Source organism: Solanum tuberosum, unplaced genomic scaffold (genome assembly GCF_000226075.1).
Source record: "Solanum tuberosum cultivar DM 1-3 516 R44 unplaced genomic scaffold, SolTub_3.0 scf00017, whole genome shotgun sequence".
Classification (NCBI taxonomy): domain Eukaryota; kingdom Viridiplantae; phylum Streptophyta; class Magnoliopsida; order Solanales; family Solanaceae; genus Solanum; species Solanum tuberosum.
In genome coordinates, this window is record NW_006238943.1 from 1,413,682 (window position 1) to 1,432,438 (window position 18,757).

General features: G+C 33.9%; 1 protein-coding gene and 2 pseudogenes across 1 annotated transcript; 1 reads left to right on the forward strand and 2 right to left on the reverse strand.

The window, feature by feature from the left end:
- Positions 1-272: 272 nt before the first annotated feature.
- On the reverse strand, positions 273-4,366 carry LOC102606016 (putative disease resistance RPP13-like protein 1; annotated as a pseudogene).
- Positions 4,367-10,962: 6,596 nt separating this feature from the next.
- LOC102584558 (dynamin-related protein 4C-like) lies at positions 10,963-13,314 on the forward strand (annotated as a pseudogene).
- An 829-nt stretch (positions 13,315-14,143) lies between these two features.
- Positions 14,144-18,189, reverse strand: LOC102578824 (uncharacterized). The gene is made up of 6 exons (XM_006340178.2): positions 17,919-18,189; positions 15,867-15,937; positions 15,700-15,764; positions 15,121-15,606; positions 14,960-15,050; positions 14,144-14,548 (listed from the first exon to the last, which is right to left on the reverse strand). The coding sequence occupies exons 1-6, from the start codon at positions 18,058-18,060 to the stop codon at positions 14,462-14,464; spliced, it is 942 nt and encodes a 313-aa protein (XP_006340240.1). The 5' UTR covers positions 18,061-18,189; the 3' UTR covers positions 14,144-14,461.
- Between the last annotated feature and the right edge of the window lie 568 nt (positions 18,190-18,757).

The window sequence follows — 18,757 nt, forward strand, 5'->3', positions numbered from 1 at the left end:
TGTGAAGAAAAATAGAGTGTGAGCGATATTTTAGTAAGGTGGAAACCAAAAGAGTGTTATTCCTTTTGAGTGTGTAGTAGTCATTTTGAGTATTGTACTCGTGACTACAGTGTAAAATTCCTTACTATAGTAATATCAGTTGCTCCTCTTGGCCCGTGGTTTTTCCCTTATTTAGAAGGGTTTCCACGTAAAATTCTTGGTGTCATTATTTCCCATTTTATTTCCATTACTTTTACCATATATATTTTTGTGCTTGTCCGTGTTTTCCCAACATAGAGAAGCAGCAGAACTTTCCTATTACCACATGAGCTAGAACGGTAACAAATTGAATATATTGTTATCAGAATCCTGACAAAGAAAAAAGTTTGCTAAGTTAATATCCGATAATCATTAATAAAAATACTGAATAATGCTAAAGGAAAACTTACATTTGTTTTAAATGTTAAAGGTATTCGTCATCGATCTTTATGGTGGAGATATGAGCAATTTCTGGCCAGTATTTCCCCTTGTCAAATTTTAGGAGTGGTTTGAGGAATGGACATTTGGAAATATCTAGTTTAGAGAGGGAAGAGAGCATCCCGTTTACTGGAAGGGATTTGAGATTACGGCAATCCTCGATGATCAGCTCAGAGAGGGAGGAGTGCAGGGGTGGAAGGGATTTGAGATTAGGGCAATCATGGATGATCAGCTGAGAGAGGGAGGAGGGCAGTGGGGCAACAGACTGGAGTTGATGGCAGGAGGAGATGACTAGACTTTGAAGAGAAGGAGAGGAGTGAATCCCTTCTTCCAGCAGTGACTGAATTTGAGGTAAATTATAAATATCTAGATATTGAAGAGAGGTAAGGCTTTTGAGATGTTGGCTGCTTAATGTTTTCAGATTCTCTATTCTAAGTGTTTGAATAGAGGAAGGCAACTCCCAATTCTCACCACCAACAATCTCTTCGTCACTGCCATCATGGTAGATGCGTAATTCTGTGAGACAGGAGAGTCTCTGTAAACGCCACTCCTTTCGACCGTTCACCAGTTTATTGCAATTCCAGATCTGAAGTAGTTGTAAATTGAAGGGCAATCCTCCTTCAGGGAAGGACTCTATTTCTGGACAATTACACAGTATCAGGTCCTTAAGAGATGGAAGGAGTTGTGGCAGCCGCTTCAGCTTTGTAAGGTTGCCGCAATAGAAGCTTTCAGTCACAGTAGTAATAAAAAAACTAGTAAGGTTGTGGCACCTCTGTACAAGCAAATTACATGCTCCTGGGACCAACTCAGTTATAGAATCACATTCTTCCAGTGCCAAATCCCCAAGAAACATCTCACCAACTGACGCCTCCAATTTCCATTTCTGGCAACGAGATATATTTATTGTCTTCAAGGTACTGGGAAGAATGCTAAAAGGTAAGGAGGTAAGAGAGTTACAATCACGAATAAATAATCCCTCAATCTTCTTCATTCCCTCAAGTTGGGATGTCTCCAAATTGAGTTCGGGACATCTTGAAATGCTCAATTCTTTCAGAGAACAGAGATTTTCAGGCAACTTCCCCATCAACTTCGGACAATCTCTAAATGAAAGCTTCTCGAGTTTAGGAAACTCTCCAATTCCTAGTACGTGCCATTGCTTCCACTCCGGCATATCTTCAAATTCAAGCTTCTCAAGACAGTTAAAAGGCTTTTTAGAGGATGAACTTCCATAGAATTCTTCCGTCACCTCTGTTATTCCATGCATCTCTCTAATCGAAAGGATTTTCAAAGATGGAAGTTGTCCCAGTGCTGGCAAGGAATCACAGTCCTTGCAGTGGCTAAGAGACAATTCTACCAGCTTAAGAAACAAAGGATCAGCTAGCCAATTTGGAAATTTTGTCCCTCTATATCCGGTGATTTCGACTTCTTTTACATTTTTATGTGTGCGTAGCTCATCAAGTATGTCTATTTCTGTTTGTGAATTGTTGACACTACTACTTTCACTCCACCTCAAAGATAACTTCTCAACATGATTCTTCTCCCTCATCTTTGCCTTCACAGCTTCCGTTCTATCAACCACATTTTGCAAATTTCGAACTGATAGAGATCCATACAAGTTATGTACTTCACCCAAATCTTCCATTCTCAAACCACCACGACCACCTACAAGAAACTTGGCTCCCACCAACACTTGGAGGCTTTTCAACTTGCTCAGATGTAGTGGCATCTTCAAGCTAGAAGTGTTGCTTATGTCAAGATGACGCAAGTTAATCAACTTCTCCATCTGCAGCGGTAGCTCCTTAAGACAACCACAAGATGACAGGAGAAGTGTCTCTAAGTTATACAATACACAAATGGAATTAGGCAACTTTTCAATCATTGTCTCAGAAAGGTCCAAAAATCTGAGGAGCTTTAATTTGATAAACAAGTCATTTGGCAACTCCTTAATCATATAACCTGACAATGATAATGCCCTTAAGGATGTCAGTTTTGGCAGTATGTTATGCAACACCCTCTTGCTTAGATAGTAATCATAATATTTGAGATCAATATAGATCGGAAGCAATGTCCTCAGCTGCTCCAATTTGTAGAGGGGTGTCAATTTCTCAAAGTCACCATCATATCCCATGGAATAAGATAAATGCCGACTTTTTTCCAACATACGGGATCCTTGGCTCTCTTCCAACCTGATACAAAGTTTTGAAGATGCAATTTGGGCTAAATCGTTGACAAGGTCATGCATTAAGAATTTCTCTATGTTCCCTTCACAAGGATTTGGGACCCTTTCGAATAATGATCTTGATCTCAACTCCAGAAAATATTCGTTGCCTGAATCTTCAATTATTTCATCTTCCTGTGGTACAAGACCATTGGCAATCCACAGATGAATAACTTGTTCTTTCCTAATTGGATAATCTTTAGGAAATATTGCACAATAGGAAAAACATTGCTTTAAATGTGCTGGAAGATCATTGTAGCTCAACATCAGCGCTGGTAATATGTCATTGTGTGGCAGCTCCCATATTTCACTTCTCAAAATACGTTTCCACTCTTCAACCTCTGATTTGGAGCGTAACATGCCAGCAAGAGTCTTCAGAGCTAAGGGCAGTCCCTTGCACTTAGCTGCAATTTGTTTTCCGACCTCTTCAAGTTCTGGATGTCCCATAGGATCCATGTTTTCAAATGCATGTCTTTTAAATAAAAACCAAGAGGCTTCAATAGACAAATGGTCCATGCTAATTTGCTCATTTCCCATCATCAAGGCAACACTCTCTTTACGTGTTGTCACAATGATCTTACTTCCTACATCTCCTTGTACAAATATATTTCTCAAGTCATCCCATTCGTTGTAGTTGTCATTCCACACATCATCCAGAACAATAAGAAACTTCTTTCCCTTTAAGTTTTCCTTCAATTTGACTTGAAGCTGATTAAGATTGTTGTGGACATCCTGTGAGTCAATTTCTTGAATTAACCCTTTCGATATTCTCAAAGCATTATATGGCTCAGAAACACAATACCAAGCTTTCAAACCAAAATGGTTCTTCACCCTCTCATCATGGTAAATCGCTTTAGCAAGTGTTGTCTTACCCAGGCCGCCCATTCCAACAATAGGAACTACTGTCAGATTTTTTCCACTTGCATCTTCAGACAATAAACGGTCAATCAAATCCTCTATTTCACTCTGCCTTCCAAAGATATCAGAATCATCAACTAAAGAAGTTGAAGGTGTTCTAGTTTCTTGTTTAGTCGAACCAAAATGCTCCGTTAAGCCAAGGTCACCAATTTGCTCTTGCAAATCCTTCAATGTTTCAATAGTATCTTCCAACTTCTCCTTTATGTTAACACAAAAAGCATCACTCAAGCACAGGTTGCAAATCCTCCAATGTTTCAATATTGTTTCTGCAAGATTTTGATGCTGACCTTCCACCTTAAGCCTCAACGCTTCATAATTGACTTCTTCTATTAAGTTTTCAGCAGAGTCCACAGCACTCGAAGCTCATTAAGCCAGTCTCTCACAGATGGATTTGATGCTTGCTTATTCTCTGCATCACTTAGCACAATCTGAAGGCCACGCAAAGTCATTTTCAGCTTCTTTAAGAGCCGAACATGATGCTTTTGCTTCTGAAACATGTTGAGAAGATCACCCTGAGGAGCAAGCCTTTCAAAGAGAACATTCAAAGCTGAAGAGAGAAATGCTCCACCAACTACCTCCATTTCTGAAATCTGCAAGCAAAACAAGGAACCACAAAATGAATTTAAGAAGATAAATGTTTCAATCTTAAATTACTAACAACTTTATTTTACCTGTTGAATGCTAAGAGTGATATGTTATCAAGAATGATTGCTCTCTCTCTCTCTTTTGCTAGTGATCTTACTTGTAATTCTTACAACTATGTTTTATCTACAGTCTACAACTGACAGCCATAGAAAAAAGAAGTGGCAAAACTGTCCTTTTTCCCAAAAACAAAATAATGGAGTCTGGTTTCTTGACTATTCATTACTTTTTTCAATTCAATAATTGAAGCAAGAGATGAAGGGTGGAGTAGAAGGGCCCCCAGGTAGGGGACTCAAAAATAAAAGAGCTTTAAATGATAAATTTATATACAGCTCATTATAGTGTTAAAAGGGACCTACCTTATCCTGAATATGTTTACTCCACATTCTTGAAAAGTTCTTGTTTTTTTAAAAATTAAATCATTCTTGAAAATGTTATTGCTGAATTTTGAATTTAACAAAAATGGATTTATAGTTTGAATGATACATTACTTTCTAAATTTTGCTGGAGAGAACATGTTCTTTGCAACTGTAGGTCATTTATTACAACGTTTGTCTCGTTTGGCAGTCATAGAAAAGAAAAGTTGAAGTGGATATCTCCTCAAGATGTAAGCTGAATATATTCAAAACACCAAAATTTACCTAATACTAACAATAATTAAAAGAGGCAGGGGCGGATTTAAGTGGGAAGCAGGAGTTCACCCGAACCCCTCGGTCGAAAAATTACGTTTTATATAAGGCTAGATTTGAATATTAGGTGTATACTAGGTTGGGAAAAATCTAAATACTACGAAAAAGTTTTCCGCCCCCAAATTTTTCTCCGTTGGCTTTTCTATTTCGACGGAACCCGGTGTTATATGGGGAGAAAGTGACATTTGTTTAGTAGTATTATCTTTTACCTCATTCGATTTTGAAAGCAAATTTAACCAACAAATTATAGAAAAAGAAATATCAATATAAAAAAGGTCACCAATAGTCTCTCCTCTTGAGGTTATGTCCATAAATGATGGACACCATTTAAATACAATTTTTCTTTTAAATATTCGTACTTGAAATTTAGTATGTGCATGACACTAATAACGATTACCATAAATATTTCAAATATTTTATCTTTACAAGTAATTTATCATTACAAAATATTATTACTCAATTAGTATTTTAGTAAGGCTATCATAGAGAGGTAATTTTACAAAAAAAAAAAGTGTACTTCTATAATGAATGTCAACACTATTATAAGTAGAATGTTATAGAGACAAAAAAATATTACATAAAAAAATTGTTCTAAAGAAAATTAGGTCGTTACACTCAATTTTTGTTTTAGATATACATATTCCAACATCATAATTTAATGTTAATATATGAACGACATCACCTATGGTGAAAAATATTTCATTTCTATAAGTTTCTACCTTTGCGTAATTGTAGTCTTCTCCTTTTTTCTACCTCATACATATCATAAAGTTCTTGTCTAATGAAAGTATCTAGTATCTTATAGAAGTTGTATCGTGATATAAAATATTAAAAAATTTTAATAAAAAAATTAGTAGATGAATAAAATTTAAAGTATTATTCATAGGATCTTTAATTATTTGATTTAAGATCATTTTATGATCAATCACTATTTTTTAAGCTATTTTTATATAGCTAGCACGAAGTGTATCATGTGAAACAATATTTTCTTAGATTAAAATAAACACAAAATAATAGTAAATTCATACTTAAAATTATTTATACTCAATATAAATATAAAAATGAAAAAAATATATGGATAATTCATAGCCAACGAAGAAGGAAGAGGAAAATATATGTTCATGCTATATTCTCCCTTGTGTTCTATTTGATTGAAATTTCTTGCCACCAATAGTTTACTTTCTCCGTTCATTTTGACTTACATATCTATTAAAAATAATTATTATCATGACTATACTATTATAAGTAAAAATAAAAATCTATTTTTGAATTAGTGGACTTAACATCAAAACTAACAATTCAATGGACTACGTTTTGCCTAATGTTTTTAAAAAATTAGGAACAAACTCCTTCGTTTGAGGGTAAAAGATTTAAAAATGATTAAAAAAAATATCTTACCCCAATCATGTGCCCTTTTTTGTATTTGATTATTATTGAGGAAAAAAAAAGAAGAAACAATTGATGCATGATTTTCTATAATTTGTTCACCAACTCTTTTTTATGTGGTACCTCGAATTTCGTTGAATTTCAAACTTAATCAACTGTTGCAAATAACACATGAGATTTTTTTAAGAAGAAGAAGAGTAGAAAACATACTAAGATCATAGTTTAAAAGTTAGAGGAAACCCCTCTATTTATAGCTAACAAATAATAGTATGAATAGGTGTTATTTGTGCCTTATCAGAAAAGTCACAACCTTTGAAAAATGTCACAACTCATAGAAAAGTGACAATCCTTTGAAAAACTCACAACTCATCAGAAAGGGCACAACACTTTGGAAAAGTCACAACCCTTTGAAAAAATCGCAATTCTTTGGCAAGTCACAACTCATCGAAAATGTCACAATCCGTCAAAAAACTCTTAACCCTTCGAAAAAGTCACAATTCATCGGAAAAGTTAGAACCCTTTAATATGGAATGGTATCTACTTTTAATATAATACAATTAATTAAATCAATAAATAAAAAATGAGTATTTTTTATTAAGAATATTATAGTAATTCAACATTCAAATTTGAGAGTTCATGCTTTTAAGGTAGTATATACAATTAATTAAATCAATAAATAAAAAAATGAGTATTTTTTATTGGAGGTATTATAGTAATTCAACATTCAAATTTGAAAGTTCATGTTTTTAAGGTAGTATATACAATTAATTAAATCAATAAATTAAAAAAATGAGTATTTTTTATTAAGAATATTATAGTAATTCAACATTCAAATTTGAGAGTTCATGCTTTTAAGGTAGTATAGATAAGTTTATATGAACCCCTCAACGCAATTGTCTTGGGGGTTCATTAAGTAGCTGAGGTCGTGTGATTGATCCCCTCTGATATTCATGTTTTGTACGTTTCTTTTTTTAAAAAAATGGTTTTCCTTACTTCATTTTCATTTTTATAAACAATGGCTTTGTTTCTCATTTCTCACTCCTATTTCATTTTTAATGACCAATGGACTTTCTATATTTTAAGTTAGCGTACATTTGTATATATTTTTGACTTTACCCTTAATGAATTATTGAAATTTGACATTTAGATAAAAGGATAAACTACCTTATTAGACATACATCACTACTATATATACTAATATTATCTTTACTTTCAAACAATTACATATATTACCACTTTTAATATTTTATACCATATATTAATATATTATTTGAAGATACAATTAGATTATTAGATACCCACATATTTTAAAACTAGGATTGATTAATTATCTGCTTAATTAACTCTTTCACTCCAAATCAACCACTATCTCTTAATTCTCCCCTCCCATATTTATCACTCAATTATGTCTCCTCCTTTATGATTCAAGAATTTCATCGTACAATTTCATTCCAACAATAGCTAATCTACTCTCTTCTTCTCAAGATATCATCACCATGGCCGACAAATTCTCCTGAACTCAAATATTATTTTGTATTGTTCATTTATAACTAGATCAAATCAAAGTAACTGCTACAGAGAAAACTTTAATTCAGAGTGGGTCTTGATTGTTTGTCTCCGGAAGAAAGGGAGTATTGTAGTCTGACCATGTATATGTATCCACCATTAAATTTCGGATACATGATTTTTAACAACACAATGATATTAATGATACGACAGATACTCTACAGTCGTGATTTGTTCCTAAATTCATGTGTTTCATCTACATTTCATATTTAGATACACATAATTAAATGTATATGCTTATTATGTATTCGAGATACATGTTTTTGGATATAACGTATGAAATTTAAATACACACAATTAGATGATATGCTTCTTCTTTTTGTATATTCCATATTTATACACATAATTAGATGTATATGATTACTATGTATTCGAGATACATGTTTTTGGATATAACATATGCAATTGATACTTGATACATCAAATTAGTACTAGATACATATAAAAGATACATGAAACTAATATATATATATACTTCCAGGACACTCATGTATCTAAGTGTTTAGTTTGTTGGGTACATCATATATTGATATAGATACATCAAATTAATGAATTTATTATTTTAAGAGTAATAATTTGAAATTAATCAAATTGCATTACGAAGATATACATGTTTTTATCTTATATTAATAATATTAATGAATTTACTATTTCAAAAAATAATAAAATGAAATTAATTATCTATGTATTTTGAAAATCCTCAATTTACTCCTCTAATTAAGGAAATCAGTTCCAACCAATTAATTTAAATAAATAATAAATTTTGTATCTCAATTTTAAAATTCGACAGATACTGCATGTATCTCATGGATTCAAACTCATGTATCCTAAGCATAAAATATGGTACATGAAGTAATATTTGAAACTATTGGGAATCTTAATAATTAAGACCTAAACTAGTGGGATTTATGTGGTTTGCCCATATTTAAATAGCTAACTTTTTCTATTTTGCTCAAGTATAAATATTGGATCTAAAATATGAGTCCGCGGCCAAAAAGGCAAAAAAAATTGTCAAAAATTTCAAAAGGGCACATCAAATTTTTTTAAAACCAAAAGGGCAAAATCGCTCCTGAAGAAGTGATTTCCCTCTGATGCAACACGAAAAATCGCTGCCCTAGCAGCAATTTTGTCTAAAAACTTTTTTTCTTTTTTTTTATTTATTAAAAATCGCTGCTAGGGCAGTGATTTTGTAAAAAACAATTTTATTTTTTTAAAATTAAAAATCACTGCTAGGGCAGCGATTTTGTCAAAAAAAAAAATTATTATTAAAAATCGCTGCCAGGGCAGCGATTTTGTAAAAAACAATTTTATTTTTTTAAAATTAAAAATCACTGCTAGGGCAGCGATTTTGTCAAAAAAAAAAATTATTATTAAAAATCGCTGCCAGGGCAGCGATTTTGTAAAAAACAATTTTATTTTTTTAAAATTAAAAATCACTGCTAGGGCAGCGATTTTGTCAAAAAAAAAAAATTATTATTAAAAATCGCTGCCCTTTTTTTTATTAAACAGCAGCGATTTTAAGTCAGAATTTTTTTTTTCCATACACATCACTGCAGGGGCAGCGTTTTTCATGCCTATTGTTAATTATTAATAATATAAAAATGATAAACAAGACGGATAGTATACTCAATAAAATTGTTGAAGCATGAGGAAAATTGAATTATATATCATAAATAATAATAAAAGAATATTAAATTAAAAAAAAGTTTTTAAACATGAATATATTATAAATAATTAACAATAGGCATGAATATAATAGCACTAGGCATGAAAACGCGCCCCTGCAGTGATGTCTAAGGAAAAAAAAAAGTTTCTGACTTGAGCAGCGATTTTTAATAATAAAAAAAAAATTACAAAATCGCTGCCCTAGTAGCGATTTTTAATTTAAAAAAATAATAATTTGTTTTTTACAAAATCGCTGCTAGGACAGCGATTTTTCATGTTGTGTCAGAGGGAAATCGCTTCTTCAGAAGCGATTTTGCCCTTTTGGTTTAAAAAAATTTGATGTGCCCTTTTGGAATTTTTGACAATTTTTTTTGCCCTTTTGGCTCTGGACTCTCTAAAATATTATGTAAATTTTTTTCATATAGTTGAAATGAAAAATATTTTAATTCTTTTTTTTTTCGATGCTCTCAATACTAATTTAAAGTCGTAGCTAAACTTCTATAATTTCTGATTGATTTTTAATATCAATACACTTCTCAACTAAGAAAAAAAATCACAATATGTGTATCTCTCTTTATATATTTATGTCAAGCTTATATATATATATATATTCTTTATATATTTTATGTCATGCTTGTTTAAAATAATTTTATATTTGATTAGTTTTATATATGCAAGATTTTTGTATTTTGTCATCCTTTATCGTTTATGTTATCGACCTATATCGCTTATTCGTTTCAGCTATATTTTTTATCATTCAACCTATAAATATTGATGTTGTTTAATATTTTTATTATTAATCGTTATTGAGTACTAAATAAGTATTATAGTCCTAATAATTCAACTCTTAACCTTTTTTAAAAATTTGTTCTTTTTTTGGGCATTTATTTTAAAGATTCTTTTTTTTTAAAAAAAAAAAAGTAAGACACTACAAAATGAGAGATAAAAAACGCACAATATTTTTTTGAAAAGGGTTCAATGGTGAAGCGCAAAAATGAGAAAAAAAAAATTTAAAAGGACGTGATAATGCGGGTTAAAATTTAGTGGACGCCACATTTGTTTTTCATCCTGTAATTTTTATGTATCCACTTCTTCATATTTTGAACCCTGGATGAAAATTTTGTGTCCGCCACTGAAAAGAGGGATGGTGAAATTTCACAGATCTTTTCAGCATTGGGTTTATCTGGAATGCTAACCAACTTGCTTATGAATAGCAGTAAACATGGCTCTTAGTGAAACAGCTCAGTTGTTTTTGAGGAAAACAAAAGCATTAATTATACTGGAAGTGTGTGTCTCTAGATATGCTGTTCACACCATCTATAGAAGAAGATCAAATGTTTTTCTGATGCATTAACTGTAACTACAAGGATGAGATCAGTATTTTTTGGGATAAAAAACCATCAAGTCTAGTTAAGTCCCCATGCTATTCTTTTCACACTAATCTGCAGAAATTCACATAAATGATCAAATATCATGTATAAATAGGGATACTTTTGAGTTCATGTGGTCATCAAGAGTTAGATTTAACAGATACTAAACCTTGCCAACAATGACATCCCAACAAGTAAGCAATGACTCTTCTTCCAGTGATCCAAAACATCTTGGAGGGGTAGAACCACAAGGCTCTGTAGTCCATGCACCTATTGTTTTATCATTCAATGATATGATTCAACCGCTCCTTGATTGTGTGGACAAGCTTAGGCACCTCAATAGTATGCAGGAAGACATTAAGCTGCCTAGCATCTTCAAGCTTGGACACCTCAACATCATGCAGGATGGCATTCAGCTGCCTACCATTGTGGTGATTGGTGATCAGTCTTCGGGGAAGTCCGGTGTGCTTGAATCACTTGCCGGAATTAGTCTTCCTAGAGGGGAAGGCATTTGCACTAGAGTGCCTCTCATCATGAAGCTCCAGAATCATAGTGAGACAAAGGTTTACGTGGAGTACAATGGAAAATCAGTTCCAACGGATGAATTTCACGTAGCAGAGGCCATTATTCTTGCAACTAATGAGATTGCTGGACATGGTAAGGGAATATCTAATTTCCCTTTAACACTCACAGCTAGTGAAAAGAATGGTGTTCCTGACTTGACTATGGTGGATTTGCTTGGAATACCTACGGTCCCGGTTCATGGAAACTCAACAGATACTTTTGAACAAATTTAAGAAATTGTTATGAAATATATAACACCAGAGGAAAGCATAATTGTGAATGTTTTATCAACCACTGTTGATTTCTCTACTTGTGAATGCTTGAAGATGTCCAAAAAAGTAGACAAAACTGGGGAAAGGACTCTAGTGATTGTGACAAAGGTAGATAGAGCTCCTGAAGGGCTGCTTGAAAAAGTTACTACAAATGACATGAATGTTAGACTTGGCTATGTTTGTGTTAAGAATCGTATCACGAACGAGTCTTATGAAGAAGCTCTTAGTGGAAGCAAGGCTTTTTGAAACTCATGCACTGTTATCCAAGATGGACAAGTCTATGGTTAGCATTCCTGTTCTGGCACATAAGTTGGTGCAAATTCAAGAAAACATCATTTCCAAGTGCTTTCTGGATATTGAGAAGAAGATCAACAACAAACTCGCAGTCAATGTTGCTGCTCTCAACGAGTTGCCACAGCATTCGGGTTCTGTTGCTGAAGCTTTGGCTACATTCATGCGCATTCAGAGTTTGGCTATTGAGTCTCTGAAGAAAATTTTTCTTGGAGTAGAGTTTGATGAGTACACTGAAGATTTTGAAAAGCATTGTGCTGCTAAATTGTCTGAGTTGATTGATCTTGAACTCAAACAATACTCTGTTGAGCTACGTTCAAAGTATCCTGATGAGAAGGAAGACAACTTGTTCGTTGAGCTCATGTTTTTAAATGAAGCACAAAGGATTGGATTTCCCGATTTCCTGGATGTTTTGCAGAAGAATGTCAGAGACATTTCTGCCACTACAGAGGAGTTTGTTGGAAAATTGTGGAACTATATAGAGGGAGTTATCATCGAAGTTTTGATGCATTATTCTGGTAGTTGCCCGGAACTTCAGTATTTCATTAAGAGGGCAGTGCAAAATTTGATTGCCAAGAAGAAGGATAAATCGGTCAATGGGATACGAGAAATCATTGGGATGGGTAGGCTGACTGACCTCACTAGTAGTACTGAATATGTTGCTACTTATAGCAGTCTCATGGGTCAAAAAAAGAAATTTATGAAGTTCTGCAAATATTCCAAAGGGGGGACGAAAATAAACATCAAAGGATTTGGAGTAATTGATGTTTTTTTTTTGAGGTGGCAGCCTAAAGATGTTGTGCAGCAAGCTTTTGAATTGAAGATGACTATGGCTGCATACTGGAAAATTGTGTTCAGTCCTCAAAAGTTGGGTAACCATGAGATCGAGGTGGAAATTGTTGATGATCGAATGGCAACTTTGCATGTGAGGTTCTTTGCATACTGGCAATTTGCTTTCAGTCTTGAAAAGTTTGTTTATGAGATTAAGGATGAGGTTCTTGGTGATTTAATAGCATCCCATGGTGGTGGATTTGAGAGTTCCCTGCAAGAATCATTGGTTGATGAGATGTGCTTTAGGCTCAAAAAGAGTGTGAAGTTGCTTGAAGAGTTAAAAGAGATGGTGGCGAAGATTATGGAGTACAGTCTTGGTTCATCATGCTAGTTCAGAACAGGCTTAGACTAGTGTTTGATGATTTGTGCTGCATCTCTTTTGTTCCTTAAGCCCTTGTTTTTCTTCTTTCATCGCGTTTATCTATCTACCTAGTACTCTTTATCAAATTTACAGCTATTTCATAATTCTGCAGATGTTTGTTTAATCAAAATTTTGAAAATGGAAGTCTTTCATTTGTGTATCACTTTTATTTGCTGTGTTTTATGGTTTGAGTCGTCAGTATTCAGCTTCAAAAAATTGGTGTAGATGCAGTTGTCGTGTGTATTATTTGTTACAGTTATTACTTGACTACCTAGACCATTCTTCTGTGACAAGATCCCTATTTTATGTCCGTAGGAAGTTACTACTTGTTGTACTGTTTGATATAACAGTGATATATACGGCCAACTTCCGTGCACCTCAACCACTTCACGGAATACCTACTATCTCTCACTAGTATTTCACTCTGTAACTCTGACATCAAGGCTTAAGCTAGTAGTAGGGATTTGAACCATATCTCTAAGGTTTACACACACTGCATTGACCACTAGGTCACTTCCTTGGATGCTGACACTGTTAGTATAGAAAAAAGTGCAGTCCGGTGCACTAAGCTCCCACTATGCACGTGGTTCAGGGAGGATCGGACCACAAGGGGCTACTGTACACAGTCTTACCCTGCATTTCTACAAGAGGTTGTTTCCACAACTTGAACCGTGACCTCCTGGTCTCACATTTACCAATTATGCCAAGATTCTCATTCTCACACTGCTAGTATAAATAACTCAAACTTGAACTGCATGACAACAAAATGTGTATTATTTTTTTTGAGAAGGTCAAGATGTGTATTTCATAGAGGGTGGAATAGGATTTACAGTATTTCTTCTGCAAGCCAAAAGAAAAACCAAGATTGAAGAGCATTTCGTCCATAAGGCAAAAGAAGACTAGATGCAGACATGCAGTATGCAATATGAAGCAATGAGCCTTTCTATCACCACAATATCTCAGGAAAAAAACAACAGAATTAGACTGATTGTGTCACCCAAAAGAGTACATTATACACCCAATAAGTTAGAAACGACAACAGAGAGATGCCATGAAAATTGGGTTGACTGATTATTAGTTCTAGTTATTCCCGGAAGAATATAGAGTTTCTGGCGATCAGAAACATCTCCGCTGATGATCTAGCCCCTTCATCAAAACAAAGGTCCAAAATGACAAAGCTGAATTCAGGAAATTCAGATGTCTTTTACCAATGTTTTCTCCGCAGTTCTACCTCATGCTCCGTATTTTGGAGCCTTCCAAAGCTTGAATGCCACTTCATGTAGAAACCTATCTGTTGGAATCACAAGGTTTGCGCCATGCTGGTTAAAAGATGAGAGCGCAAAATATTAGTAGGATCATATTATACATGTTAGCAGACAATAACTCTAGTGACAACAGTAAATTTCGAAGGTATTTACGTAAGAGAAACACAAGGATGGAGATCAAGCGCAAAATCAAGGATACTACGAGTAACTAAAATATCAGAACAGAATTGACAATGGCGCTCAAATTATTTGAAGATGATGCAAGCTCTGCAAATTGTAAAAGACATGCAGAAAGGTTCTTGAATTTCTGCCGGCTATTCTACACGGCTTGATAAATTAGGAGATTTTCTAAGTGTTAAAAATGCCTAGTGCATTTAAAAGGAACACAAGTGTAGAAAAGCATGAATCATTCTCCTTAGTTGTGTCAGCATATTTCTGAGCAGTGAAAGGAATCTGTTTGAATACCTCTTTGAAATCCTCATATGAATATGTTTCTGCCATATCCTTCCGAGTGACAGCATTCTGCCACTGGGCCACTAATATGGGGCAATGCTGCCTGTTAACGAATACATCAGACGACAGTATGCATGGATGATATAGAATGGAGGTGGAAAAATTGCACTTACCTAACATTTGGTCGTGGTTTTCCTTCTTTAATTGTATAACTTTGACGAGGGAAAATAAGAGAGAGTTTAGAGTTATTCTCTTGTCTACTGTCAGCAATAGAAAACGTGGAATCATCAGACTCATGAACAGCACCATAGCTCAACAAAACTGACATGTGCAACCTAGAACCTACTTCCGTTCCAGGATGTGCCATTTGTACCAAATTACCAACCAATCGATTGACAAGATCCAAGTCTTTGAGGCAATTTGTCGTTTGACCAGCTCCAATGTGAAGAATAACCAAATCAAATTGGCTAAACTCTAAGGTCTTCCCTTCTTGAAACCCCAGCAACTTGAACAATTCGGAGGCCAAGGCAGATGAATCGACCTGGTTATTAATGTTACTAATTACCTCATTGAGCTCTAAGACGGTGAAGCCAAGCTTATTGCAGAAACTCTTCAGACTTGAATTTTCAGTGATGACAGCAGCTTTCATCCCCATAAACCTGAACGAGAACCTTTTTAAAAAGTGCCTTCTCAACAATGTAAATAACATCATATCGATGGAAGTCCAACATGTAAAACAGAAGTAGTCCTACCTCTCTGATATCGTTGCTGCTACATGCTTCTCCTGAGATTGAGTTTCAGAAGATTCTTCCCCATTCTTAAGAACAGAGGAAGTATTTTAGCACAATCTATGTTAATTAAGCTAAGAAATAAATGAATGTCTTTAGCAATTACTATAAACAGAGGAATTGCATCTCACCAGGGCAAGATAAGCTTCACTTGCATCCACTAGCTCAGCAAATTCTCTGACAACTCTTGCATCCTCGGTTTCTGCAATCTAATCCCCATATAAATTCCAAAATGACAGATAACAACAACATACCGAGTGTAATCTCACTAGTGGGGTCTGGGGAGGGTGGTGTGTACGTAGGAGGCTGTTTTCGATAGACCCTCAACTCAAATAAAGCATATCAAAAAATAAGTATGTAAACAAATACAGTAGTGAAGAAGTCATGCTGAAAACAATGAAGAAAAGAACAATATCAACAACAAATAATACGATAACTGAAGCCAAACTGACAAATAAGAAGTACAAAAATGTAATTAGACTCCCAGCATGAACTGTTAAGTAATAACAATCTGTGTATTGTCCATGAAACTACTTTTTTTAACTTAGAAACTCATCATGCTTTCTTATGAATAAAAATACTCATCCACCCTAACACTAACCACCTGTAGGCACCAGGCTATAGAGTTGAAATAATGGGATGGCAAACTCTTCAATTTTAATTGGTTACGATGCATCCCACACGTCATCAATAATATTTAACATATTCTGTTAATTCCACTCTTTAGAGAAGTCTTATTGTTATCTAGAGGTAGAGGGTAAAGTGGGTGTAGGAAGGATATATATCAATTATCAGCTATCTCATAAAAGTGCTCAAGAAAACATAACATCCTCCTATCCAGTTACACAATATATATTTGATCTCAAGTGCTCGGTCGTCTAGGATGGCTATTTCTTCCACAAATAATAATTTCATTCTCAGCTAGTGGTTGAGAAAAGATGGTGCACCAGTTCCTTGGAGTCAACTGCCTTGATGACTTTTCGATTTCTACAAGTGCCTAATTGGCTTCCTTAACAGTGTAAATGAAGAACATTACAAGTCCTTCCGTTAGCAAGTCTCAGAAATGCTCTACCAGTTTGATATGATACACATAAAAGTTTTGAATCATACAGATGGAAGGTGCAAACTTTTGGCTCTCCATTTTTTTGGACTTGGGTCGGGGGATGTTTCATTATTAGAAAACAAAAAAAATGCCAGATATGATTGTCTTTCAGGGTTACTGATTCTGACATTACCAACCAAGCAGATAAATTTAACGATAACTAAACAAGATCAAACACAATAACTAACATTACTAACTCAACACACATTATAGCAATCAAGAAAGTATATTTTCAATCAAACTTGGTTGGCTAGATGAATGCCCTGCATCTTATTCAGTTCCATTCAGTCCATTTCATTCTAATACTATTCAGTATTTCAACACAAATTGGGGATTCTTATCTATAGGTTCTCTAACTAGACTAAAAAGGCTCCTCACAGACACCAGTACAATGTACCTGTAACAAAAACTAATCTCAACTAGTCGGCATCGCCTATATGGATCCTTTGCTACATTACCAAACAAACATAGACATTTAACTATCACCAAAAAGAGATTAATTAACTTCTTTTTCTTTATTGGCACGAGACTAATTGACTTACTAATTCAAAGCACAGTATATTACATGCTATTTAGATATGCATCTAGTATTCATTATCAAAAAACAAAAACTTCCATATGCAGATGGATCAAAGACTATTCAAAACCATGCAATCTCAACAAACTCCAGTATTAAAGATGAAAAAGAGCAAACCCCACATAGAAATTATCAAAAAGAAACAATCTTGAAGTTACCAAACTAAAAAGGACTCTTTAACAAAAGTTGGACATGATGTAAGTGTAACATGGATGTTTTCAGTACTTCAAAAAGCATCATAACCCCACATAAAATTTATCAAAAAGAAACCATTTTGGAATTAAAAAAAGGTAAAAAGAAACAAAAACTACCTAAAGGAGGAGAGTGAAGAAGAAACAAGAAACCACATCAAACAATCCTAATTCTTGCATATGCAAACTGATTTCTACTAAACAAACATGCAATTTCTGTTAACCCAATGATCAAATATGAAAAATAACATAACCCCACATAAAATTTATCAAAAAAGAAACAATTTTGGGATTAAGAAAATCAGAAAAAGACCTGAAGGAGGAGAGTTAGGAAGAGACGAGAAGCCACAGCAAGCTCGAGAAGTAAAAGAATGGAGGTGGGTATGAGACGGGTCAATGGATCGGGCTAACCCGTCACCGTACAATACCAGTGCTCTGCTAGGCTTATCTGCCATAATCAATCAAATGTATTGGAATTGATGATAATGAAGAAGAGAGATGAGTTGCTGTTGATTATACTGAATAAAGTTTGCAACTTTGGGGAAAGAATCTCACTGTTTCCTTTTTTCTTTTGTAGAGTATTCGTTTAAGAGAGTATTTTTAGATTGATTTATTTTAAGTATATTTTTTTTTTTCAAAGAAACCGAAAAAATGTAAGTTAAAAATGACAAAAGTTAGGATATGATTCTTTTTAGCTTATAAAGCTAGTTTAGAAAAGTTAATCTAAACACTTTCTAAGTTCATTTTAATACTATGATAATATACTTTATTTGTATTTGGGGAATATAAGGTAGCATAGGTTTTGTGTAAATTTCACATATATGTTTAAGTTGGTAAAAACTTATGTGTATTGAGTGTGTTTTTTAGTGTTATATCTAAGGTAAAAGTATTTTTATAATTATAAAATCTTAAACTATATATGTTGATATTGCTTATTGAGCGTTTGTATACATTGTATTTAGCGTGATTGTATGCATTGAGTTGTCGATTTAACGAGTTTTTAAGCCATAAAAAATCAAAAATTATTAAAGTTTTTAGAAAAAGCTTCGGCTCTATATGTTAATGAAGAATTTCGACGTTTATATGAGAAATAGACTTATGATACATACTCTTAATCAATGATTATGCTTCAATTGTCAAATATGGTCGAAT